Below are 27495 nucleotides of genomic sequence, written 5' to 3'. Positions count from 1 at the left end.
GTGGAGCGAATGCCAGATGCAGAATCACCCACTGTGATACGAGAATGTAAGTCTGAAATTCTAAGAACATTTTCCTGGGGGTAAGCCCCATTGAATAAAATTAGGCTTTCTACTGCGTATGCTGCCTCAGGATTGCTCCTTTAGAGACTAGGCCCCTTCTAACTGAATGTGCCAAAGATGGGAAGTGCAACAAAATTATTTCTTGCATTCCCAGAAATAGTATAAAATCTCTCATAAATGTGATGGCAGAAGCTGTGTTGAATGTGCCACCACATCAGAATTGACATTGATAAACAATGAACTAGGAGCACCATGTACATGCATATAGTTGGATTACAGCAGTTAGTACATATCAAAATGTTGACAAAATACTGCCTCAGCTCAACCAAAACAAAGACATCATTCTTCTGTCTTTCATCTCTCCTGTATAAATTTCTGGTAGCTTTCAGTTCTACAATATTAGCAAAACATGGATTGTTCGACTGATTACATTTTATAAAGTATAACTGAAACACTGAAGAGAAAATATGGTAATATCATTTAACTAGATGAAACCCCTGCCAAGGCATTCATGAAACTGGAGATGTGGGAATTACTGTGAAGTATTATCCATTTTATGGGGAAATAGTCAAAAGACTTTCCTTCTCAATACAAAATAATACAATTGATTACATGTAAATTATCACACTTCAATGTTATTTCAAGGAAAAAATGTTATGTTATTTTCTTCTTGCTATTTTATGCTACTTGTTTTTCTTTTTTTCATTGCATTATTAATACTCCACCAATCTGAATATTTTCAACATTTTGAACAACCAGCCACCAGAGGTGCCTCAGTTGGGAGTAATTTGATCTTAAAATGGTACTTCAATTCATATTGTGGACCCCTGCTTGCTCCCAAATCTTTGACATCCAGACCTGAATAGCTTGTTGTGAGATATTTCCATCCCTTGAAGAAATTCCAGTGAAAGCTTCTATAAGACTGTTGGAATCCAAGTTATCAGTGGCAGAAAATCTCAAACCTCCTGAAATGGGATTGGAAGAAAAAGAATAATTTTTCAAGAAAAACTGATATTATTTTTGAACTATTGGAATGATAACTGTGGAATAAATATATCTTCTGATATGTTACTTTACATGGAGCAAAAGGTTTTATTATCAAAATACTATTGTTTACATATAATTGTTGTTCTTTTCATGTTCTATGCAGAATACTTTGGGAAAAATGGACAAACATCAAGTTATGTACTACAAGCTTCAGGGTATGTCCTACCAGCTAATCCAATGATTACCTTGTTAGTGTATCTAAAGGATACAAATATCTTCAGCTATTCTAATTATAACTATATTAGCTATTGCTTAAATAGTAGTTGCACTGAGATGAAGGAAACAAGAAATTGTTTGTTAGAACGGAAAAGACCTCTGCTGTTTTTATTTAGTCCATTCTTTCCCCAACAACAGCTAGTTAGACGTTTCTGGAAGTTCACAAGAAAATAAAGTTGTTGGCATCCTTCTGTTTGTTGTCACTGTCATCTGGCATATATTGGCTGCTATCACACACACTAAATAATCCACTTTCAATGCACTTTCCAACTGGATTTTACTGTGTGAACTGGCAAAATCCAGTTAGAAAGTGCATTGAAAGTGGATTATTTAGTGTGTATGACCACAGCCATTGCCTCTGAGCATGGACATTGCATTAAGATATCATGGCTGACAGGACAGCAATGGAATAGGTAGGAAGCCCTTTTGGTGAATGAGGTAGAAGAATGTGTCAAGGATATGTATTGACAGGCTGGGTGGGACTTCTAGAACTCCCTCCTGGAGGCACTAACCACCACTGTATAGCATTGAAATAAATCTTGTAATATTTTTATATCTTGCTTACCTGTCTTGTTTGCCAACATTTCTAGTTCTTCTGCAGCACTTGGCCCTAAGGCAATAGTATGAATTATTGAGCCACTTTGTTCAACTGCACCAAAGCAAGAACTTACAGTTGAATCTTCTCCATCTGTTAACAGTATAATTTCACAGCCCTCAGTACTTTTGTACTTCTGTAAAAAAACCTGAATCGAAAAGAAAATTTTAAATTTAACAGCAACAGAATAAATATCACAGAAATCACTGAAAGTGTTTGGAGTTGAGTGAAAGGAACATTCCTATGAACCAGCTGAGCTCTGAGAAGGAGAAGGAGACAGAGCTGCTAGAGGGAAAGCTTTCGATAAAGCTCCTCATCAAAGGCTCCTTAGTAAGCTCAAAAATCACGGGATAAAAGGACAAGTCCTTTTGTGGATCAAAAACTGGCTAATTAATAGGAAACAGAGAGTATAAATGGGCAATTTTCTCAGTGGAATGTGGTAAGCAGTGGGGTACCGCAGGGATCAGTACTCGGTCCGATGCTTTTTAACTTGTTCATCAATGATTTTGAGTTGGGAGTAAGCAGTGATGTGGCTAAATTTGCGGATGATACGAAGTTGTTCAGGGTGGTAAAAACCAGGGAGGATTGTGAGGCACTCCAAAGGGATCTGTCAAGGATGGGCGAGTGGGCATCAACATGGCAAATGGGCTTCAATGTGGCCAAGTGCAAGGTGATGCACATCGGAGCCGAAAAACCTAACGGTGGCTGCGGTCACACGGAGCATTAGCCACGCTACAGAGACAGAAGATAGGCAGATTTTCCGGGTGTGATCACACTGCAACATCTGGGAAGCGTAGAGCTCCCGTGGCTAAGCCAAGGCCTCCCGCTGAAGATGTGGCGTAAAAAACTAGTACCTCCGAGGTACTAGTTTCCGGAAACCACGGGGCAAGGGCGGGCGTCTGATCGCATTTCCGGTGGTAGCTCGTGGCATCCGGCGTCCACCCATGCCCCGTTGCAAAAAGGTCCCCCCCCCCAAATCTCTACGGGATGCGCACAAGCACCCAACGGCGCATGCGCACACTTCGGTTTTTTAAAAAAACAACCCCGTTTGCCACGGCAGCGGCACCTAGCCATTGCTGCTGTGATCAGGCCACGCCGCTTCTTTGCTGCACTGCAGGATTGTCATGTGATCGGCACCTCCCCCTGAACCACGGGACGTCGGCGGGATGTGTGATCCGGCGGCCGCGTGTTAGTTTGCTCCAGGGCAAACAGCCACGCTCCCCCCACATTTTCTGGCCCATGTGACCGGGGCCTATAAATACACATTGATGGGGGAGCAGGGACTGACCAAGAGAAAGATCTTGGAGTCATAGTAGATAACTCACTGAAAATGTCGAGACAGTGTGTGACTGCAATAAAAAAGGTCAATGCTATGCTGGGGATTATTAGGAAGGGAATTGAAAACAGATCAGCCAATATCATAATGCCCCTATATAAATCAATGGTGCAACCTCATTTGGAATAATGTGTACAGTTCTGGTCACCACACCTTAAAAAGGATATTATAGCTTTGGAAAAAGTGCAGAAAAGGGCAACTAGAATGATAAAAGGATTGGAACACCTTCCTTATGAAGAAAGGTTAAAGCGCTTAGGGCTCTTTAGCTTGGAGAAACGACGGCTGAGGGGGGACATGATCGAGGTTTATAAGATAATGCATGGGATAGAGCAGATTGAGAAAGAGGTACTTTTCTCTCTTTCTCACAATACAAGAACTCGTGGGCACTCAATGAAATTGCTGAGCAGTCGGGTTAGAACGGATGAACGGGTTAGAATGGGTGCTTCTTCACCCAAAGAGTGATTAACACATGGAATTCACTGTCACAGGAGGTGGCGGTGGCTGTGGCTACAAGCATGGACAGCTTCAAGAGGGAATTAGGTAAATATATGGAGCAGAGGTCCATCAGTGGCTATTAGCCACAAGGTATGGATAGGGACTCTGGGGCAGGTGATGCACTGTATTCTTGGTGCTTGGCGGGGGGCAACAGTGGGAGGGCTTCTAGCGTCCTGGCCCCACTGCTGGACCTCCTGATGGCACCTGGTATTTTTGGCCACTGTGTGACAGAGGGTTGGACTGGATGGGCCTTTGGCCTGATCCAACATTGGCTTCTCTTATGTTCTTATGTTCTTAACCTCAGCGAGCAAGTGCTTTTGGGTATGAACTGTGACTGCATTGATTTTCCTACCTGTAAGAGAAGGCGAACCTGCTGCAAAGGATGCAAAATGTTTTCTTAAAGGAATCTACACAGTATGTTACTTCTTTACTTTAAAGTTTCATCAAAGATTATTGGCAGGTCAGGCAGCTTTCAAATAAGTCTTCAAAGGTTACAGTGGTTGATCTTGTCCCTGCACTGTTCCTCTGTTATAACTGCCATAGTATGGTGGTGAACTCCACTGGGACTTCAGTATGTTTTAACTTGATGCCAGATCTGGTGCCAAGACAGACAGAAGGCACTCAGCTGCTATACCGCTACACTACCTTGGATTATGTAGTGATGCCCTAGAGCTCTTTCCAGTCAAGCTTCCTTCATTTCCCCCCCCCCCCAAGGCTAAAAGAGACAGCAGAGATACAATGAACATAGCACTATAACACTATTGAAATGCCTGTCTCAATTTTCTTTCCTCTAGTTAGAAGAGAAAAGGTTCATTTGCTGTAACTGTGACAAATTCCTCATAGTACTTCTGGTTAGGTGCTCTTACTTTACAGTATTCTGTGTTGAAATGTTAAAGGCGCAAATACCAAAGACTGGACATTATTGTCTTGCGTATGTGACTTCTGCATGTATAGGTTTCAAACCATGCTGAAGGGATTTGTTCCATGTCCTCTTGTTGTACAAGTAGATGATGTGCAGAGCAATCCTGAGCCGTGCCAGTGCTGCAGTGGCCAGCAGCAGCTAAACTGCAGCTCCACCAGTCAGCACCCTAAGGGGATAGTTACATAGGGCCGAATGGGAGAAAAGGTGCCCCAATAGTGATGCAGGCTGCTGCCATGGTAGTGTCCATGGTGATTCTGCCTCACCATGTCTTTCTGGCATTGTTGCGAGGCAGGACGGCATGACAGGCAGGGTAGGCTGGCTCAATGCGACGTCTGAGTTGAGAAGGCAAAGCCAAGGCCACAACATTGCCATGAGGTGGAGAGGGGCAGTCCAGAGGATGGCCACTCCCTCTGGTGGCTCACCCCTTAAAGAGACCCACTCCCATCACAAGCCCCCACCACTCCCCAGTTGGGAGAGGGGCAAGTCTGGTTGCCAGCCTCCAAGTGGGTCCTAGGGTTGTCCCAGAATTACAGCGCGTCACCAGAGTCAAGGGATCAATGCCCCTGAAGAAAAAGGATGCTTTGGAGGCTGGATTCTATGGCTTTTGTGACAGACTGCACTTAAAAAACCAGGTTCTTAGTGCAGCAGAATCAGAGATACGGGAGGTGAAGGGTTAACGCTCCATTGAAATGGAAAGCTTGAGTGACAGGCTGCCTCTCATCTCTAATTAGCCAGGGCCAGCTGAGAAAAAGTTATGATCAGCCGAGTGCTGAGGAAATTTGAGATGGTTCATTCCATTCCGGACGTTCTGTCAGTTGAAACCATTCTGAAGGCAGTCAGTTGTTTTCTGACAGAGTCTAGAGTCAGTGAGTCTGATAGGAAAAGTCAGACAGGAAGAATCACCTTAGAGTGAAGGGAAAAAACTCATTTGCCTTAACTGTAACATTTCTATCCTGAGGAAGAATTCAATAATAGAATTCAGAGCTGAAGTGTCAGCCTAAGCTAAAGTACGCTTTACACAGACACCAGAACTGGGATGGTGATTTGGTGAGAGTGCTTGGGTAGTGTGCTGAAACTCCCATTCAAGCTAAAAGGAACAGGGTTAGATCTTTTGAGGAGAAGATTAATTCCTGCCCAGTTTCTCTGGGGGTTTGGTTCTGAGGAGGACCTCGGGTCTGATGTGAAGGGGAAATGGTTGTAGATTACTCAGGAGTCACAAATAAACTGTAGTTTCAAGAAAGGAATGAATTAGGTGCTCAAAGAAAGAGACCAACTCCAAGAAAACTGCGCTGTCATAGGAAACTCTGAAGAAACGCTGTTTCTGTAATTAAAATACTAAGTAGGGGTGGACACAAACCAGAAAAAATGGAGGTTTGTGGAGGTTCATGGTTCAGGGTTTTTACAAACCTCCAAACCACAAACTACCACAAACTTCCACGAATTTCTCCATTGCACAAATTGGTTTGTTTTGGAGGGCAGTTCGTGGGGCCACAGTCCCGTCCGGAAGTGAGCTCTAAAGGTATGCCATAAAACAGGGGGCAGGTCATCTTAAATTCACATACAAGTTTAAGTTATGTCCAATAATTTTAAAATATTTTTGTATTACTTCGGGGGTGATTGTCTTACAGCCAGGGTGGTTTTCCTTTTGAATAAATATGGTAATAGAATGTTTTATGTTGTGATTTTAAATTAATCAAATTCTATACCACTTGAGATTTGCTAAATCTGGGAGCTTGGTCCTTTTACATAGGCTAAGGTTTTTCTTTTAAAGCAAATTGTCATATTCATCAATCTGGCATGGCAGCAGGCAGAGCCGTGGCACAAATGAACTACCCAAATGTAAGCAGAGGTGTTTTAGAAGTGACACAAGATGAACCCTACCAGAAAGTGGATGATCTCCTAGATGAGTAGTCAAAAGGGAACCTGCAGCTGAACAGAGAGATCAGTGGTGCTGGAAGATGACCAACAGCAGCATCCACAGAGGTAACAGGAGTGCTTTCAGACCAGACCAGACCAGAGCTGCCTTATTCAGTGTAAGCAGGGTTTGTGCCCTGAAGAGCCCTCCATCACAGCTGACCTGGAAACAGCCAGCAGAGGAGTGACAAGTCTGGGAGACTTGTAGATACTGGGAGAGGGGGAGGACCACGAATTGCTGACTAGTGTGCAAAGACCTGAAAAACCAGGTTTGGATCTGGCTAGATAGCTTGACCCTAACTACATCTTCTAATGACCTGTCTAGGATCTGGGTTTCACACAGGTTTTAACCACCAAGTTGTGGTCCTTTTATTATACACAGGTATAATAAGGAGCTGCGGTGGCTCAAGTGGTTAAGACGCTGAACTGCAGGCTGTGGAAGGTCAGTAGTTCAGCCGTCCGAGACCCGAGTTGCCGTATAACGGAGTGAGTGCCCGTCTCTAGTTCCAGCTCCTGCCAACCTAGCAGTTCGAAAGCAAAAAATTGCAAGTAGATAAATAGGTACCACTTCAGTGGGAAGGTAACAGCGTTCCGTGCGCCTTGGTGTTTAGTCATGTCGGCCACATGACCACGGAAACATCTTCGGACAGCGCTGGCTCTTCGGCTTTGAAACGCAGATGAGCACCGCAACCCTCGAGTCGGACTCGACTGGCTTTCGAGCAAGGGAACCTTTACCTTTTTAATGCTAAGATAATGCTTCTAATTTCTTTTAGATACTAAGGTAGTGCTTCTGATTCAGATTATTTTTAACAACTTTAACATGTATTTTTAGTTTTAATTTTGTTTGCTGGTTTGACAACTCTCATAAATTGAAAGGAATTATAAATCTTCAGATAAACATACGGTACAATAACAGCAAAATCCTTAGACCCGCAGTGGCAATGGCAAGGAGGATACTTGTGAAACAATGGTGCCCCCAGTTGGTATCTAAGGGCTTACCATGGCTGTTGCCAAAGTTATGCTACTGCACCTTTGGAATGCTCTGGTGTAACTCTAAGGGCTGGAAGTTTCACCTCTAGGCCACAGGAATGTGCTATAAATAAACAAGAAGCTAAATGGTAAAGATCATTGTCCTACTGAGTTAAACAAAACCAGTCTTTATCTGTGTTTAGGGAGGTTGCTCTATAAAATAAATTTTCCATTCCCCATGCTAAATCTGAGATTGAATTATGTTAGGGTTTGGGGGTTTTCTTTGGGGGGGGGAGAACTGTGAATCTGAATTTTTAAAAGGTTTGCATCCAATTTATTTTATTCTTTGTAAAGCCACCAGCCCAATGCAGTTGTTCTGACACTCCCTTGGGCCTGTCCAGGAATGTTAGTCATGATTCAGCACCAGTAGTCCAAGAAGGAGAAAGCATAAAGAACTGATTTTAAGAATAAGAAGGCTCAGATGAGGGCAATATACTGCTGAAGGAGGCTGATAACTCCTGCTTTTTAAAAAAGGGTTTGCACAAATAGTCCTGCAGTTAAGAATTACTATGGCAGAATGCTCACCTTATCAATGTATCTTATGTAACGTGGCCTGCAGAAGGAGCAGATACTTTAAACTGGGGGTGGAATGCTTAACTCTTCCTAATAGGGCTGGAAATACCATTCCAGATCATTGTTGTAACATTTCGTGCACAATTATTATTCTGTTGTGGAGCAACCCAGACATCTTTCCTCAACCTCTTGTTTTTGCTTGAGGGAATCACATTTTCCTACCACTGTTGCTAGAAAAACATGACACACACACCCTTAACCTAGCTATTATGGTAGTAAGCCGTGTGGAATGTTGATGTTTGAATACCTCATGCTACCACTGAGGGCTGCCAAGTGGGGGTGGGGGGGCGGGTAAACCCCCGCTTCGGAGGCCCGATTTCTGCCGCCGCGGAATTGGGCCCCGGGGGGAACTCCGCCCCCGAAGCGCAGCGTGGATGCGCCACCAGAAGTGACGCAACCACGTTGATCACGTTGGGGGCGTGGCCCCGATCGTCGGAGGGAAAACTGTAAGTTTTTCCCTCCAACGATCGGGGCCACGCCCTCAACGTGTTCGACGTCACGCATCACTTCCAGTGATGTGCTGCCGGTACGCACGCGCATCAACGGAGAGCTCCCAGAGCCCAGCGAGGCTCCCCCGCCGGTAGGGAAAATCAACGTGGCAACCCTACTACCACTAGACAGGAGCAACACTCTACCCATGCTGTTTTGGACCATTTATTGCAATTCTTCACATAAGTTTTTTTTAACATAAGGATAGTCAGCATGGATGCAGTGACAATTTAATGTGGGGAAGTGGAAGGGAACAGTTGGTTGCAATACTCAGCTGCTGCCACTGAGCCCAAGAGGGAAAGGAAGCTTGCATGGTGTAGTGCACCCATGAGTCAGTCTTCAAAGATTAGTATAGGTTTGCACTGATCTGTAAAACTCCTACACTGATCCACTAACTGTGAACACAATCAGCATTTTGTAGTGCAAGAACCTCTTCCCTGATGCACTACCAAGTGGCATTGTCTAGTCTAAACAGCTTATATTTCTGAATGCTCTCCTACTGCTTGGATATTTGTCTGTTACTTTGGCAAAAGCACAGTAGTTCTATTAATGATTGAATGTCAGGCTGCGGTCACACACACTAAATAATTCAGTTTCAATCCACTTTCAGTGCACTTTCCAAATTGATTTTACTGTGTGAACTGGCAAAATCCAGTTGGAAAGTGGATTGAAAGTGTATTATATAGTTTGTGTGACCACAGCTCCAGTCACCTTTCAGAGGGAAAGCATTTCAAAGGGAAAAAAAGCCTTACATATCAATTAATAATGTGATCTGGCTTTCCAATACCTGAACTCAAAAGAATTGTTCCTAATTGGAAAAATAGAACACCAAGAAGAAATATAAGGATAAAAGTAATGATAATTTTCTTCCTTACTTGAAATCCTTTTTGCACTCCTGAACAGATTTTAGTTCCTCCACCAGCTGATGTAGGCAGAACACATACAAGAGAATCACGCACACTGTCACTGGTTATGTGTTGCAGATCAGTTCGAATTGTTGCAGCACTATTGAATGTGACAATTCCAACCCACGAACCTGTTTCAATAATCTGACGGATAAATATTTCTGCAGCTTGCTTCAGGCGATTAATGCGATTATACTGCATATGAAGGGGGGGAAATACCCATACAACTGTCAGCACTATCCAGGAAACACAGCAGATAAAAATGAGGTTAAAAGTTCTGTTATTAATGGCAGACAGTTGTACTTAGGAAATGTACAACTTAATAAACACACACAAAATAAACAATAGGATTGGATCCAGACTAAATATCCCATCCCCATCAACAGAAAGCACTTCTGTTAGCAGAATGGAACTCGTCTTTTGATTCAAGAATGTTCCGTTAGCAGAAAATAAACTTCAAATCCAACCCATAATGTTTATGAGATCTCTGAATAATTTCCTCTGTATTTTTATTTGTTGCATAACCCTCAGACTTGTTACATAATGTGGTAGATTACTGAAATGAAAAGGAAGTCAAAGGACCACAATTCTGTCAATAAGTTTGCCCTGTGAATTGTGTGAAGGCTCTTGGAAGATCCTTATCTAATAGCCAGAGGTGACCTCAATGAAGATCAAACAACATGGTGCCATCTTATGAAGGGGAGAGGTGCAGTAACGTCCTCCTTTCTTAGGAGTGAGGAAACAGCCTATCATGAGGTAAGCGCACACTCCATGGAGAAAGTAAGGCTTAGATGCCTGACAAAGCCAAATGTCATCTTGACAAAAGTCACAGTATAGTTTGTGCTTCATTGTTCCAGAATGTATCACGATAGACCTGTTTACGCCAACTAAGTATTTAATAAGTTTAACTATTTGAAATAGTGTTACAACTGCAAAACAATGGGTTGTGTTTACAGAGTAATTCCGGAACACCTACTATAATTTTACAATACTCAGATGTGGGTGCAGACCTATAAGTATTTTCCCAGGACTTCAGTAGGGAGCTCTCATGTATTTTAGTACCTGGACCCCATCTTGACAGACTTTAGACCTAAAAAGATGCATTATCTTCTTAACAAAGGGCCACTTCCACAACACAGTGCAAGTGCAAAGAAAGAATTTGCTAAAATTGTGTAGAACTTCTGCCCACCAATTTTGAAACATAAATGCATTTTAGGAAGAATGAAAAACACAAAATTTGAAATCACTAGTTTCTTTTTTTAAAAAATTGTGAGAACAAGTAATACAATCTCTGATTTTCTCAAACAGAAAAACACAAATCACAAAGCATTTTGAAAAATCCTGTTAATTGTGATGTTGAAATTTAAGTCTTGGCTTCTAAATATTGAACTCAAGCAGGAAGACACATACAGACAACTTTTTGGTTAACACAGATGATGGGGCTTCCTAAATATTAGGTTACAGATTTAATTAAGGGTGTGTGTGTAGCAGTGATATAATCTATCCCAGCTGCTGGTGCTGTGGCATATCTGAATGTCATTTATTATTTATTTATGAACTTCATGTATATCCCACCTTCCTCCCCAGTGGGGACCCAAAGAGGCTCACATTGTTCTCTTCGCCTCCATTTTATCGTCATAACAACCCTGTGAGGTAGATTAGGCTCAGAGAGGGTGACTGGACCAAAGTGACCCAGCGGCCTCCCATGATGCAACAGGGACTCCAACCTGGGTCCCACAAATCCTCTTGAGCTGGAAGCCGATTTTCAGACTCTTTGCTTTATTTTCTGCTCTGCCCATCAACCCTGTAGCCTGCTGGGCTCCAGCATTTACTGATGAGCTATGCAGGCCCAAACCAGGGAACTGTTGCTTCCATTGCAAACAGCAGAAGGATTTACTTCATTAATACCCTCTATTCGTCCCCCAACGGACCCCCAAAGCAGCTCCCATCATTCCCCTGTCCTCCATTTTATCCTCACAACAACTGTGTTGAGGTATCTTAGCCTGAGAGCAGTGTTCCCTCTAAGCTGAGTTAGTGTGGGCTAGCTAGGGCTGCCAAGTGGGGGCGGGTAACCCACCGCTTTGGAGGCCCGATTTCCGCCGCCGCGGAATCGGGCCCTGTGGGGAACTCTGCCCCCCGAAGCGCAGCTCTGGTGACGCAACCACATCGACCACGTTGTGGGCGTGGCCCAGATCGTCGGAGGGAAAACTCTATGGTTTTCCATCTGACGATGGGGCTACACCCTCAATGTGGTTGACGTTGCATGTCACTTCCGGTGATGTGCTGGCGGTGCACGTGCGCATCCGGAGAGAGCTCCCGGAGCCTGGCGAGGCTCCCCCGCCGGTGACTTTTTTTTACTTGGCAACCCTAGGGCTAGCTCACAGTTTTTTAGCCTCTGGCCCACACCTTTTTGTCTTAGCTCAGGAAGGATGGCTCCAGAGCAAACTAATTGATGCAGTAGCCAAATTGCTCACTCACAACTTTAATGCCGGTAGCTCACAAGGTAGAATTTTTGCTCACAAGACTCCACAGCTTAGAGGAAACATTGCCTGAGAGTCCAGGATTTGCCCAAGGCCACCCCACAAGTTTCCACAGCAGACTGAGGATTTGAACCTGGGACTCCTTGATTCTAGTCAGACATTATAACCACTTCACTACATTGGCTCAGGTAGCTGAATGCAGGGCTGCCAAAAGCCACCATGGGCCCCTGGGATAAAGATTCCCTTTGCCCCCCCCCCTTCCAGATGACCCTAATAATTCAAACTAAATTCAGCACAAAACTAAATTCAACACAAAACCACGCACTTGGCTTCCTCATACCATGAACAGAATAATAATTGTCCCTCAAGTAAGAAACAGTACAGGAAAATGGACAGGATTTTTTAAGGAATATATTTTAGTTAATTTGACATTTTCAGTGTGCAGATTGCAATCGGACGGAGTGGGGGGGGGGGAGACCAATCAGACCTAGCTATAATACTGCACAATAAATTAAAGGCAGAGGAAACATACCTAATTTGGAATAAGCAGCACTGCATGAAATGAGACAGCAAACTCTCTCCCAAGGGACCCCAGGACGCTCTTACCTGGAAAGTGAGCGAGCACATGGGACGCACGGGCTTTGCATGCGCCGCCGGGGTGGGGGGTGGGAAGGAGTTATTACAGAGTGAGGACGAGGCAGGCAAAGTGGAGCTTGGGCCAATCACCTCACCTCACTTTGCAACCTTCCACAGTGAAGGCACAATCATGCACATTGTTGCCAGGGGCAGGGCAGTGGTCCTGGTGTGAATTGGCGCGTTGCTCCCTATGCCTGGTGGCGGGGCCTCCTTGGAAGGAAATCCCACCGAGCTGTCTAGGAAAGGGGTTGTGAGCACGTTGGATTCCACTACTGCTTGGGTATCTGTGTTTTCAATAGCTGCGCATTTGCGTGCCTCAACGGCTTCTGCTGCCCCGCTCCTTGCCTGTTGGGCAAGCGTGCACAACCAGGTGCATCCTGACCCACAGACAAGCATGTGGCTGGCAAGGGAGGGGCAGGGGGTTCATCAGCAGGTGGCGGCCAGCACTCAACTGAAAGTGGTGCTCTAGGCAACTGCCTAACTCGCCTCTATGGAAGCACCGGCCCTGCCTGACAGGCATCTTGCTTAATGGCCAGGGCTGTACTTGCTGAAGCCCTGCCAGACATAAATGCAACACAGGGGTCTGGTCCTGTAAAACTGCTTTAACTTATTGTTGAGGGATAGCTTTGGGCCATCATTAATATTCAATGACACAGTTAAACTCAGGCTTTTGTTGGAGCAACATTTCTGCTTCTCTTGTTCTACAACTCCCTTTTATCTACCCCTTCAACTATTTACATAGTTCTTCTGAGCTATCAGAGCTAGTTCCTTGTTTTATAGGAACCTTGGCAGTAGCTGTACTGTCTTCATAGGTGGCAGGAGGTTTCCATCCTCTTCCTCATCCACTGCAAAGAAAGAGGTGATGGGCAGCTGAAGCTCTTCCTCCTTGATGCCATAAAAAATAATTTACTCTCCTGCCCAAGTTAGCAAGAGACTTGTAAATGAAAGCAAGGAATAGCCACTGCGGTTATCTTCTCAGCTGCCTGCTCTCCCTCTCTAGACAGCTGCTCTGGGACCAATGGGTACCATCCTTGCTAGGGCTGAATTTGCTGGAACCTGTATAAGGCAGAGACCACACGCAAAATTAGACCTGACATAGGCATGAATGCCAGGCAGATTTAAAGGGAGCGATCAGATGGCAACATCTGGGAAGCATCCCGCAGCCATCGGTAACCTGTTCTGCTCTGCCGCAGAGGCAGAGTTAAAAGACACCGGGGGAAATCCGGTAGTAAACGGGTTGTGACAGGCACGGACAGACTTTCCCTCGTCTGATCACTCCAGCGCACTCTCATGCTGTCAGGATGGTCTGATCAGGCCATACTGACTTTGTGCCATTCCCCCCCCCCCCTCGCAGTATGCGCATCATCACAAACTCCATAGGGAGCCCTCAGTGCGGAGGTGGGGTTCATCGATTCCTTTTTTAAGTGCATGGGAAACAAACAGCACAAAAAAGAATAACTCACCCACAGTTGCGTCTGATCACACACTGACAGGCTACACCCACAGCTTCAAAGGGAGGTGTGATCTCGCAACTGCGGGTCAAATTCCTCCAGAGGAAATAGCCTCGCTTTTCCCTTGTTTTATCTGGTATGTGTGACCACACCCTAAATCTTTGCAGGAAACCTGCTGGCAAATAATTAAGCAATAGTCACAATTCCACAGTGGTAGTAGACACTACAGCTAGCAGAATTCTCGTCCTCTGCAAATCTGATTGGATCTTTTATTTATTATAATATTTATACCTTGCCCAAGTTATCTTTTAAAATTAAATACAACAATGGAGGGCTGAAAATTTGCTCAGAGCAGTGTTTGGGGAAGGGATGTTTAACCCTTTTCCTCATGCCTTTTATAAAAATCACACTCATGCCCCACATGGTGCTACTTCCCCTGTGGGAGAAAAAGCTGTATTTTTTCCCTCATGGGACATCTTCCGAGTTCTCAGACTACAGCTCCTGCTGTCTACAGAGCCCTAACCCTAATCCTTGCCAAGCAACTTGTTCTCTTCCCACAAAAACTAGACTGCAAACATTGCAAACTTAGTTTTTGGAGCAGTCTGAAGGTTCATCGCAGTTAACTGGTACCTGAGGCCCATGTCATGTAGATGGACATGAGAAGAATTTTTGTATTAATCCATTACTATGATTTGATAAAACATATGTATTAAATGTTCTTATCAGGAAGAGCAAAAATAGCTTCAACATTTCTAACAATTTACGATTTATTACTGATACAATGACACAAAACTATAGACATTAATGCCATCATCTTAAAACTGACCAATTCTCTATAAACCTTTCTTTTGGAAATGGAAAATAATCACTTACGGAGGCCATACTACCGGAAACATCAAGTACTAAACACAAAACTCTATCCTGGGTTTGTAGCAAGGAGAAAGTTGGGTCAGGTGGAAGAGCACTTAATGGAGATGAACTAGCAAAGTCTTTAGAGGACGCAATTACTTCCCAAGTGCTTCTGTACTTGCATAGTTTGTTATGCATATTTGTTGCATTAATGTTATGGCTATTGTTGTTGCAGAATTCAATAACCTTTAAAAAAGATAAAAAGAATTGTTTAGTAGCTCTTAATTTATGACAACAATTCTTGATTCACAAAGCAATGGGGCAAATACGGCCACCCTGTGCCACATACAGATGCCATGCAGATTTTAAATTCTGTTCATTCTCTGCCTTTGACTCCACATAAAAAGAGTTTTAAAAGGCTGTCCCATCTTACCCACTAATCACAGGGCCTACAGCGAGCTGCTTCCCATGTGATGAGTAAATTTCTCTCTATAAAAGCCAGAATCCCCTCCTCCTTTCTCAACATTTTATTACATGCTAGTGCAGTGGTCTTCAACCCATGGATTGGGACCCTCAGGCAGATTGTACAACTCTTGGGTCATGAACCCCTATAGACTTGCCAATTTTTGCTGCTTTTTGGAAGAACCTGCTGTTGCTGCATGTGAATAGAGAGCAAGGACACTACCCCTCACCCCCACCATCTCTTCAATTTTACCCTTGGTTTTGGAGCCTTGATTGATATAGATTGAAGATGTTGATGGTAGAAGATAAGACAGGCATAAAAATAAGACAGGCATAAAAAAATCACTCCAGATGTTTCAGAGTAAAGGACCCTGAATCTTGAAAGGAGTTGGGATCAATGCTTAAATTGAGATGGCTGGAGTTGGACAACACAGAAAGATTAATAACATCTAAAGACACAGAAAGTGAAGAAAGCAATAGTGGAAAATAAGAGCAAAACTAGAATGTCAAAGAATGGATCTGACAGTCAAGAATAGCAGGAATAAAAGAAAAGGAAATGAAATAAAAGAGAAAAAAATAGAAGGAACCATTGAATAGAGGAGTAGGAGAAGGCAGATATACATTATTAGCTTCAGTTAACAGCTGATAAAATTTTATTTTATTTTGGTAAAATTTGATTAAATGTGATAAATTGGTTTGAAACTGATTGCCTGAAGGAATTCTAAATTGATCTTCAGTTCACAACAATTTGACAATACCTTGAATTCTAGAAGACTGATTTCAGTTCAGAGTAAATCCCATATCCTCCCAACAGACATTAGTCATACTTACTGAAGAGAGACTTTGCATGTACATTATAGATGCTGGAGTACTTTGCTTTCTATCTGGTACAAACTGGCACCCAGCTTCATACACCTGAGTTCGATGATCATATCTGCATGTCCTGGTTTTTCCATCTTTAGTTGAGAATACATATTTACCAGTGACATCAGCTGAGCACCTAGTCAATATAACAGAAACAGACACAGCTAGTAAGAAAGAATCAAGAGTTGTTATGGTATATGTTGAGTTAAATAAAATATTAATTTAAAGAAGAAAAAAGCATATTAAATAGTGGTGGCTGATCCTGTTAATATACTTCAACTACAGTGGCCCAAAGATATAGAAAATCACCTAACCCTTAGCACCCTCAGAAGGTCAGACTAGGCTGTAGAAGTTCTTTCAGTACTGTAGATAAAGCTTGAGATGCTGTAGGGCAGAGGTTCCTAACTTTTTTGAGCTTGTGGGCATCTTTGGAATTCTTACACGTGGTGATAGGAACAAATTTTTGTATACAAATTCCCGAATTAACATGAATTGTCAACAAAGATGCTAGTTGCAATAATGATTTTTTTCTTGATACCGATTACTTTCCTTTTTCTGGTTGCTAGTTGTAGTCTATTAAAACAAAACTGAAAGTGAACATTCCTTTCATAGGTGGCATCTAGCTGAGCCCGCTTGCAGGGAGGGCGGGGTATAAATAAAATTAAATAATAAATAAATAACTGTTGTGGGATTCCTCTGAGCAGGTTTCAGCACAATTGTTCATATTCAGATCTGTGTGGCAAGTTAACAATAATTTTTTTAAAATCAAACTACTACCTAATTTTCTAGACCAGCATCAAAACATTATTCATATCAACCAAAACATCTGGGTTGGTACCTTGTTGCTTCAACCCTGTTTTGCCCAGCAGGATAGAAAGGTGCATCATTGTTGTATTCATCAAATACACCCCATCTGAGATGAGCCCACTCATGGACCAAGACTCTACCTATACCAAATCAGTAAAAATTAATTAATACACAATTGTTTACATTTATAATATAGAGTTAGTTAGATGTTAATTGCCAACTTTTCCCAAAAGTTCTCAAATGGGAGACAGTGTACAATCAAAACATCTTTTATACATGCGCAGATGAAGAAATGTTGCAAGACACAGCTATAAGATGGCAATATTTCAGTCAGCTTTCTATGGCTGCCCTCCTTTTAAGTCAACCAGTAATGGTTTTGACTAAGGCATGGTGTGGAAAAGGCAGAGCAGTTCATTGAAGCTTTCCTCTTCAGTCTTGACGTATGGTTCTTACTCAAACTAAGAAAATTAAGGTCTGGACAGGGTCTGGGTAGAAGATCTTCCAAGAAGCCTACTAAAGTGCTTTGAGTTCCACAGAACAAAAAAGGACGTAATTGTTAATAAATTGTAATACATTATTACATGTTGGATCCAGCATAACATCTCAAAAAATGGAAGGGTGAACAGGGTGAATTTTGTCCACCTTCCCCCTCACACACACACACTTCAGACTTCCACATGCTGTTGCTGGGAGTTCCATTTCCCAGGAACACCATTAGGAGGGCATTTGGAACTGCAGAGGGAGGGGGAATCCTGCTGATGGAAATCCCTTCTGACGAGATTTTCCATGGGAGCCAAGCCGACATTTATGAATGTGGAAAATGTTCCTATGGCTTGAAACATGGTGATGAATCTAGTACAAATATTGTTAATTGACAGCCCAAGCAAGGACTATCTCAGTCATGGTGCAAAAATTATTCTTATTAATCTGTCTCCTTCCATTACCATCTCATGTCACTGGATGAAGACTTCCTTGTTTTGTTTCGTATTCCTTCAGTGACCCCTCCTTCCTGCTTTCTGCTTTTTTATTTATTTATATTATTCATGGTCTGCCTTCCTCACTGAGACTCAAGGCAAATTACACTGTGTAGGTCAATACAGTCAATAGGATGAGACATCCAATAAACAATGCAAAAGAATTTGGATTGCAGAAATCAGAAACAAAGCAGAAATCTGAAACAGAGCTGAAACAAAGTATAAGCATTAACACGTCATGTTAAATGATGTAGAAATTACATACATATGATCATTCTTGCAGAAAGAGAATATGTATTACTAGGAATAAGGCCCATTGTGGAAATAAATATAACGAGCTCTAGAAAGAGGCTCTGGGTGGGTGCACCAACCTTGGGCACTCAGTGTTAATTTGCTACAGTGACCTCGGCAGGGTATAATGACACCAAGTCCACCATTTTCTCCAGAGGAACTGATCTCTGCTACCTGAAGAGGAGTTGTAATTTTAAGTGATCTCCATCCCTCACCTGGAGACTGGCAACAGTGGTTCCCCAGGAAGGAATGGCTGGGTTGGAGGATGGAGTCTATGGCATTGTACCTGACTGAGGTCCCACCCCTCCTGAAACCTCATCCTCTCCAGGTTCCATCTCTCAAATCTCCAGGAATTTTCCACCTGGAGTTGGCAACCCTATCTCCTTCCCAGCCAATCATCAACTTACCTTTATTTCCCCCTCACTCTTCAGCTTTTCACCCCCCCACCTGCAGCCTCTCCCATGCTCTGAAGCCCTGACTGCTACGTCACATTGGCTGTCATACAGGGGCCATCTCAGCAGGATATAAGGACACAGAGTCCACCATTTTCTCCAGGGGAACTGATCTCTGCCTTCTGGAAAGCAGTTGTAATTCTGAGTGATCTTCAGCCCTCACCTGGAGATTGGCAACAATGGTTTCCCTCAACAGGCACTAAGGGGAAATGTATTTTACCTCAGAACACATTTTACCTCAGAACAGCAACAGCAAACTTTTTAGAATGTTAGAGGCAAAGGCCAATGAGACCACATATGCAAATGACCTCTGTGTTCTGACTGGCTATGGGGGGGAGAGGAACAGCAAACTGTTTAGAATGTTGGAGGCAGGACGTAGGCAACACAGCCAGTGGATAGGGAGACCCTCTGAGTGACAGATCAGGGAGCCAACTGATTTGGTAGCGTGTTGGAATGTTCAGGGGAGTCCATGACCAAAACAGAAGTATATATAAGGAGAGAGACACAAAACTACAGTTATTGTTGGCCCTGAGATATGACCTTGTTTGCAAGCCAGTCAACACTGCTCTTCCTTTTAAATGAAACTTTATTCACAACTTCTACGTGCCAAAAAAACCCCACCCTCATTGTCCAGACAAATTTAAAGTCCTATGATAAAATATGCTGTATTAGAAATAGGAAAATAATTAGGTTTTAGCAGGATGCAGATGAAGAGATGAAGTTATATGTGTGTGTTTCTTTAAAATGGTTGGTAAGTGTCAGAAGAACAAGAGGGGGTGAAAGAGGGAGATGAGTGAGTGAAGTGATTGGTGACTGAGACTGTGTAGGTGGAGCTAGGAGGTATATGTGCGCACAGAGAGAGAGAAGGCAGAGTGTTCAGTTTGAAGGCAGAAGTCAGCTGTCAGCAGCTGTCAGCTATGGTCAATCTACACTGAGAAGTAATCTTCTAACTAGAATCATATAAAAGTGCTGTGAAAGGCATTAAGATTCTAAAGAAGGAAGAAAATATACTTAAGGGGGCATATTAGGAAAAATCTAATATAGTGAGAGTATTTTAAGAGTGTGAGGGGAAAAGCTGAAAGAAACCTGAGTAAAAAGGAAATATTCTACTAAGCAACCTTGTAACCAATATGCTTCTTTTACCAATAAAGTTTTATCTTGTTTATTGTTAACCCTATCCTCAGAAACACATAGTCCAACAAAGGGGCCTTAGAGCTTGGGCACAATACTGTGGGAAAGGTTAATTAAAGACTGGAATTAAATTCCTGGTGGCAGCGATAGATACTTTGAGTGAGAGAAAGAAACAACAAGAAATTTAAAACTACAGCACACCTAACAACATAAAATAAGAGAGAAATACTGCCACATGAAGCTTCTAAGAAAAATCCGGTGAAAAGACTATGGCGTTCTCCCAGTGTTGCAAGCATGATTACTTCATGAGAACATGGGGGGAATGTGTAGTCAGCCAAGCAGTAACAGAGAAGTGGAAAGAACTGCCCAGTGATCAGGGCTGGTACTACCATTAGGCCAATTAGGAGACCACCTAGGGCACAGATCTCAGGGGATGCAGAACTGACCATCAGCATTAGGGTGTGAAATCTGTCACACATCTATCAGGTGTGGGGAGGGCGGGGTATAAATCTCAATAAATAAATAAATTAGGAGCCTTTGATGAGGACTTTATCAAAAGCTTTCTGGAAGTCAAGGTAAACAATATCTATTGGGTCCCCCTTGTCCACATGTTTGTTCACCCCCTCAAAGAACACTAATAGGTTAGTGAGACAAGATCTTCCCTTACAGAACCCATGTTGAGTCTGCCTCAATAGGTTTTGTTCATCTATGTGCCTACTAATTCTTTCCTTAATAATGGTTTCCACCAATTTACCCGGTATCGACGTCAGACTGACTGGCCTGTAATTTCCCTGATCTCCTCTGGAACCCTTTTTAAAGATGGGAGTGACATTTGCTACCTTCCAGTCCTCAGGAATGGAGGCAGATTTTAAGGAGAGATTACATATTTTTGTCAGGAGATCCACAAGTTCACATTTGAGTTCTTTCAGAACTCTCGGATGTATGCCATCTGGGCCTGGTGATTTATCAGTTTTTGAGTTGTCTATCAGTTTTAGGACCTCCTCTCTCATCACCTCAATCTGACGCAGGTCGTTCAACATCCCTCCCGAACTCAGCGGCTCTGGAGTGGGCAAGCACTTCTCATCTTCCACAGTGAAGACAGAGGCAAAAAATGCATTTAGCTTCTTAGCCATTTCCCTAGCGAAGGAGCATTCTCAGCCATTTCCAGTGAAGGAGCATCCACCACCTCCCGAGGCAGTCTGTTCCACGGCTCAACCACTCTTACAGTTGGGAAGTTTCTCCTGATATTTAGCCGGTCTGCCTGGCAGACCCTGCCCTGAAATGCTAACTGCTATGCCTAGGGTAGCCAACCTTCAGGTGGAGCCTGAAGATCGCCAGGTATCACAACTGAACTCCAGACAACAGATCCCCCCCCCGAGAAAATAACTGCTTTGGATGGTGGGCTCTATGGCATTCTGTTGAGCTGAGGCCTCTCCCCTCCCCAAACTCTGGCTTCCTTAGACTGGCTTCCTTAGAAACAGAATATCCAGGAATTTCCCAACCTGGAGCTGGTAACCCTAGTCAGGACAGGTTTCAATGAGTTCCTCACAAAGGCCTGGAAAGGGTTTCCTTCTACCAGCAGCCACTGAGGGAAAAGTTAGTCCCACAGAGGAGCCAAGCAGGAGAAGTGTCTTTGTCGGGAGAGACAGCCGTTTGCCAGTAATTCTGACATGGAACAGTGGCTGAGGTGGGAGTGGGCGGGGAAGAGGAGCAGACCCAGCACCCGTCCAATGGCACATGAGTACTCTTGAGTGGTGGCTGATAGGCCAATGGCTGATGGAGCGCATTGCAGAGCCAATGGGAGAGCTGGAAAGTGCCACCCCACTACTCAATTATATACAAGGAGAGATTTCAGTTTTGGTTTTATGATGTACTTTTATAATGCTTTGTTTTTCATTGTAAGGTGACTTGGTGGCTCTGGTTGGGCAGAAAGGCAGGGTATGTTTTGGAAATAAATAAATAAAATATTTAGAGAGAGATTACAAAATAAATAAGGCTGTTAATGGTTTTTCAGGATAATTTTTATCCTGTTACTTATCTTTCCTAAACTTGATTATTGAACATTTTAATGGGGGGAAAACAAAAAATAATACTTTGAATTAACAAGTCTTACCTCGTGATCCATAGACATCATGCAAACTGTCATTTGTTAGAAAGTTTGATGTGAAATGAATATATCGTCCCTGTTCTCCGCATCCACCATATTGCAGGGTATATGGATCATCTCCATATTTCAGGAAAGGATCAGCTACTATGACATCTGCCTAAGTAAAGCAGGGCTAGGTTTAAGGATGACCAAGAAAGGGAGTGGTAGTACATTATTTAAACCCCTGCTCTCTGCTCCATCTATGAACCATCACAAACTGCTTTAAAAGTTGATGGAAGGTTATGATGGTACACCCGTCACAAAATTCTGTTCCCAAACCATGAACATGGCAAAATTCATGACTAATTTTGCTTTGTGGTTCGATTCGTGCCAATCCCTAGTTAACTTACAGTGCAATTCTAGGAAAAATTACTCCAGTCTAAGCCCATAGATTTCAATGGGCTTAGACTGGAGTAACTCTGCTTAGTATTATGCTGGTAAAAATTGTTCTGTCAGCTTTTTTATATCAATCAACAGCATCCTGATTCCCTTTTGATACAAGTGAACCCTCTCTCTTTTGTGCAGGTTCAGCTTGTCCCAGAAAGTTCTACAGTGCCTAACAAATCTAAAGCCTTCCTCCCACCCCCACTTATTCATCCAGATACTGAGACTCCTAATCTGTGCCTGTCTAGCTACCCCCAAGCTTGGAACAGGTAGCACTTCTGAGAGCACTACCTATGAGGTCCTGGCTTTTGGCCTTCTGCCTAGTAACCTAATTTTTTCCTTTAGGACCACATAACTGCATTTCCCAATGACACACCTACAATTCCCAGTGTTATCAGTGCCAAGTGCACTCTTCCTCTGCACTAGCTATCGGCCTATCTAAACAGTGCATGATATCTGCAACTTTCACACCAGGCAGGCAAGATCAAAATATCCATCACAGACCCCGTCCTCTATATTCCTAATAATTAGATCTCCCACTGTCAAAAGCCCACCTTCCCCAACCCCAGAGGGATATCCTTGGTACAAGAAGATATCTGCTCATTGTGAAAAGAAGGGGTCCTTTCTGAGGAAATTTCCATCCTCAGCTTAATGCCCTTCAATCTTGAGACTTTCACTTTCTCCATAACACCACAGGACTGATCTGTACAGAAGTGGGGCAGTTCTAGCAAGTTCATGAAGGTCTTGTACACATACTTCTCAGTCTCTCTCAATTGCTTTAGGTCAGTAACTCCAACTTTGAGGGAACAAGCCTAATCCCTATTAATTAAGAGCTCCATGCATCACATGCACCCACTATTTCTGTCCAATAAAAAATAATATTATGTGAAGGGCATCAGGCTGAGGAGGATGGAAATAATTCCTTAGAAGGGACTCCTTCCTTGCTCAATGAACTGATATCTTCTCATTCCAAGGATACCCTTCTGGTGGACTTTTGGTAGTGAAGATCTAATTGTTAGGAATAGAGAGTATTCCTGTGATGGGTATTTTGATCACATGGTGACTGTAGTATGAAAGTTGCAGACATCATTTAGATAGGCTGATAAGTAGTGCAGGGGCAGAGCACACATTGGCACCAATGACACTGGGAAATGTATCTGTGTCATTGGGAAATGTAGTTGTGTGGTCCTAGAGGTTTCCTTCTCTGAAACTCTGCAGAATCCTATACCAAGAAGGTTAATGTGCTGTACCTCCTTGCCCCAAATAATGAACTCACACAGCAGCTTTAAAGAAGTTTTGTTTCTGTGGTTGTTTCTTGCTCCCCATCAAACTCCTCAGCCAAATTGATGCCCTCTGTTAGTGCCTCTGTTCAGCTGCTGTGTCCATGTGCTCCACAAGCTGCTCTCTCATTTATTAAAAGAGACTTAGGTAAAGGTAAAGATTTTCCTTGCTTGAAAGCCAGTTGGATCCAACTCTAGGGTTGCAGGTTAACTCTGCATAGAATTTGGACCTGTGGCTCCTCTCCATTCTTTCACTATCCACATGGGAGCAGGATTTTGCAATTAGATATATTTAATGCTTACCTTTTCATAGGATTCTATGGTTACTCTTCTGTATTCACTTTTGCTTGTCCATGTCAAAGGAACTATAATTTTTACAGTCTTGAAATAAAATCTTTGTTCTGTAGCATTGAACAGATAAGTAGATGCCTCTTTAACCATTTCCTAGTGGCAAAAGAAAACAATAAGTATGCTGTGTTTGTCAGAGCTGTGTTCAAAGGCTTTTTGAATTTCTAGAATGTTTATTTGCATCTTTTTTCTTTCTGGCCCTTCCATATTTTATGTCTGTTACTTGTTCCATAGTTTGTTTGTTTATTTATTTTGTATCAGGTTACTTTTTCATATTCTGTAAAGTTAATTTAAGCAGATATGCAGGCAAAGAGCATTTGGCTATGTATTTTATTTATATTAGATTTATGCTGCAATCTGTACTGGCATAATACGTTGATAATGGTAACATGTAACCAACTGTGCATTCAAATGTGTGATGTGTGCACACACACCAACACCTGTAAACCAGAAACAACATTACACCAAAAGTCCCATTCTGTGAAATAAGTAACTTGGAGTGGACTAGGGCAATCTGGGAAGAGTTCCTTTGGGGGAGGAATTTTGAAGTGTTCCTAATCTGTTGTTCAGTTTGCATGAAGCATTTGTCACCTGATGTTCAGCTTGCATGTTGCTTTGAGAAGGGGAACAGAAATCTCTCCTGCAACTGGTCCTCCTGATAAGCTCAATTCACACATTTATGAATATTCCTGGTATGGTGTAGGGGTTAGAGTGTTGGACTGTGGCACTCAAGACCCAGGTTCAGCTCCCCACTCTGCCATGGAATCTCACTGCGTGTCCACTTGCTTTCTCTCAGCCTAAAGTACCTGGTGGAGCTGTTGTTGTGAGGATAAATTGGAGGTGGGAAGAATGATATTGTATGCTGCTTTGGGTCCCCATTGGGGAGAAAAGCAAGGTATAAATAAATAAAATTATGTATAGGGAAATATTTATTCGATAGTACCCTGTTCAATAGTACCCTGTACTGTAAACTGGAGCCTATTTCCACATATTCACGTTCTTACTGAAACCAAGGTTGCAAAGTCATTGGTAGAAATTAATCTGAAGTTTATATTCCTTTGGCATAAAGTATGAAATTCAGCCTCTCAGAAAGTCCAGCTTCAAAGTGAGATGGAACCTTACAGGTGCTACCATTTTCTGTGGCAACGGTAAAGTTTGCAGGCAACAACACATGATTTAGGGAATGGAAAGCTGATTGCAAAGTGCTGCCATTTAAACCTGATCCTCCCAGAAATTCGCACATTTGTGAATATTCCTGGTATGATGTAATGGTTAGACTGTTGGACTATGACACTCAAGACCCAGGTTCAGCTCTCGACTCTGCCATGGAATCTTGCTGAGTGGCTGATCATTCTGTCATCAGCAGGACAAAAGAATGGTCTGCCGATGTCTGTTTTTTCCCTCTTTTAATTTTTCTGTAAGTCAAACATATTTTGCAGGCACAATTTTATCTCACAGTTTGAATGGCAGCCGCAATTTCACCTCATCTTAAAAGACTCCTTTGAAAATCTGGCCAAACCAGCAAAGTATTACATTCTTTTACATCCCCATTTATCTGACAACTTGCCCCATCTGTTTCATCCTTGGTGGCTAGGGTTGCTGCCACCTTTTCTGGCCCTCTTTCAACACCTTTAACCAGTCTAATCTGGAGAACTGGGTTTGATTGCTCACTTCTCCACATCAAGCCTGCTGGGTGACCACGGCCAGTCACAGTTCTCTCAGAACTCTCTCAGCCCCACCTACCTCACAAGGTACCTGTTGTGGGAAGAGGAAGGGAAGGTGATTTTAAGCCTCTTTGACACTCCTTGGGGTAAAGAAAAGTGGGGTATAAAAACCAACTCTTCTTCAATTTGATAGAGGAATTTAGCAGGTGAAGCTTTCCCAGCATAGAGAGAAATGGTGTGAAATACTATTTCTGTTATCATTTTTCTCTGTCAAGCTACCCTTAAAAGCACGGGGGGGGGGGGGAGAAAGAAATGGTGGCACTAGTGTCCTCTATGCAGTTCTGTACTGTTTGATCTTAGTAGCCTAAAATTGAATATACAAGTCTAACTCCTTACTACTGGGAATATCTTCCTCCAAGGGGAAAGCAAGAAGTGCACTCCAAAACATCCCTGCACTAGATAGGAAGTTGAAATTTGATACCTGTCTTAACCAAGGCACCCTGCTTATTGAAGACATTTGAAAATGGACTGTTCACACATTTTACAAGGGACGTTGGTACATTGCCCCTCAAAGGGTTAGGGACATGGTATATCAGAATAGTTAAGTTTCTTTTGTATTATTTATTAACTTCACATTGATGCATACTAGCCCAAGACATCACAATTATTATAAAGATCAGTAATGTGGACATTTGTACATCCAATATTCAAAACCCAAGATACAAAGTTTGTGTCACCATAAAGGCCTGTACTCCAGTACAGAGCAGGCAAACCCAAGTAGAGGATGGAATGTATAGATCTGGGAGTTCTGCATTATACATTTAAGAAACCTTGGTTAAATTTCCAATAGCAGCCTGGAATGTGCATATCCCTACTTGCAGAATGCAAGATGAATTTACTAATGTATAAAAGTGTCTCAAAGTCACTAATATAAAAGTTACATAATGAAAAAAATGTTTGAACAGTCTTACCTTTAAACTGTTGATAATTTTGTCATCTTCTGGTAACTGAGGATTAATTGCAATAACAATGTCTTCAAACCCACCATTGTTGAGTTTTACCAAGGAACCTGTCACCCCATGTAATAATTGTAACACCAAGGCAAGAAGCCATATATTAACCATCATCTTTGATTCTACCGGTTATATCAGCCTCAGTGAGAAAAATAATGGCACAGAAAGGTTATGTATGCAAGTATTTATATATGCACGCACAGAAAACCCCTGTGTATTTTATGACAGAACTTTGAACTGTTAAGGAAATTCTTCAGTTTGTCAGAGTAGTCAGTACCATATTTGGTTACAAGTTAACAATCAGGGGAAATTTCCAAAGATGAGATACGGTAACTCAACAAGTTGCATTTCCTTGTCCTGCTCTTGCCATTAATACACTAAGATTAATACACTAAGAATATTTCTAAACAAAACTCAATCTAAACAGCAGTTTGGAATTTCTGATTTGCCTTATAGCTGTACATGGAAGAAATGCATAGCTGTAATGGGAGGGCAAAATCCATTCAGACTAATCCCTGGGTTAGGTTCTCTACCAGCTAAATTATATTTAGCAACACTTAAGTACGTAGCATGACAAGAATAATATGTCTTGATACTGCTGGCATTTACTGAACATTTACAATGCTGGCATTTACAAAAAGGTCCTTGTGTTTACCCTGCAAAGCAAATAGCAGCTCTTAGG

At 42.6% G+C, this 27495-nt stretch overlaps 1 protein-coding gene across 1 annotated transcript in view; it reads right to left on the bottom strand.

The window, feature by feature from the left end:
- The window catches only part of LOC107115082 (epithelial chloride channel protein-like), a 63973-nt gene extending 37046 nt beyond the window's left edge, over positions 1-26927 (bottom strand). Inside the window, exons 1-9 of the mRNA XM_015416683.1 lie at positions 26772-26927; positions 24092-24232; positions 22092-22242; positions 17162-17270; positions 16291-16459; positions 15022-15243; positions 9552-9776; positions 1889-2066; positions 919-1025 (exon numbers count right to left, since the gene is read on the bottom strand). Of these exons, the coding sequence (XP_015272169.1) occupies positions 919-1025; positions 1889-2066; positions 9552-9776; positions 15022-15243; positions 16291-16459; positions 17162-17270; positions 22092-22242; positions 24092-24232; positions 26772-26927 (1458 nt within the window). The remainder of the gene's footprint in view (positions 1-918; positions 1026-1888; positions 2067-9551; positions 9777-15021; positions 15244-16290; positions 16460-17161; positions 17271-22091; positions 22243-24091; positions 24233-26771) is intronic.
- Between the last annotated feature and the right edge of the window lie 568 nt (positions 26928-27495).

This window comes from Gekko japonicus, unplaced genomic scaffold (assembly GCF_001447785.1).
Source record: "Gekko japonicus isolate JY-2015 unplaced genomic scaffold, Gekko_japonicus_V1.1 scaffold16, whole genome shotgun sequence".
Lineage (NCBI taxonomy): Eukaryota > Metazoa > Chordata > Lepidosauria > Squamata > Gekkonidae > Gekko > Gekko japonicus.
This window is presented reverse-complemented; position numbering and strand designations above follow the sequence as displayed.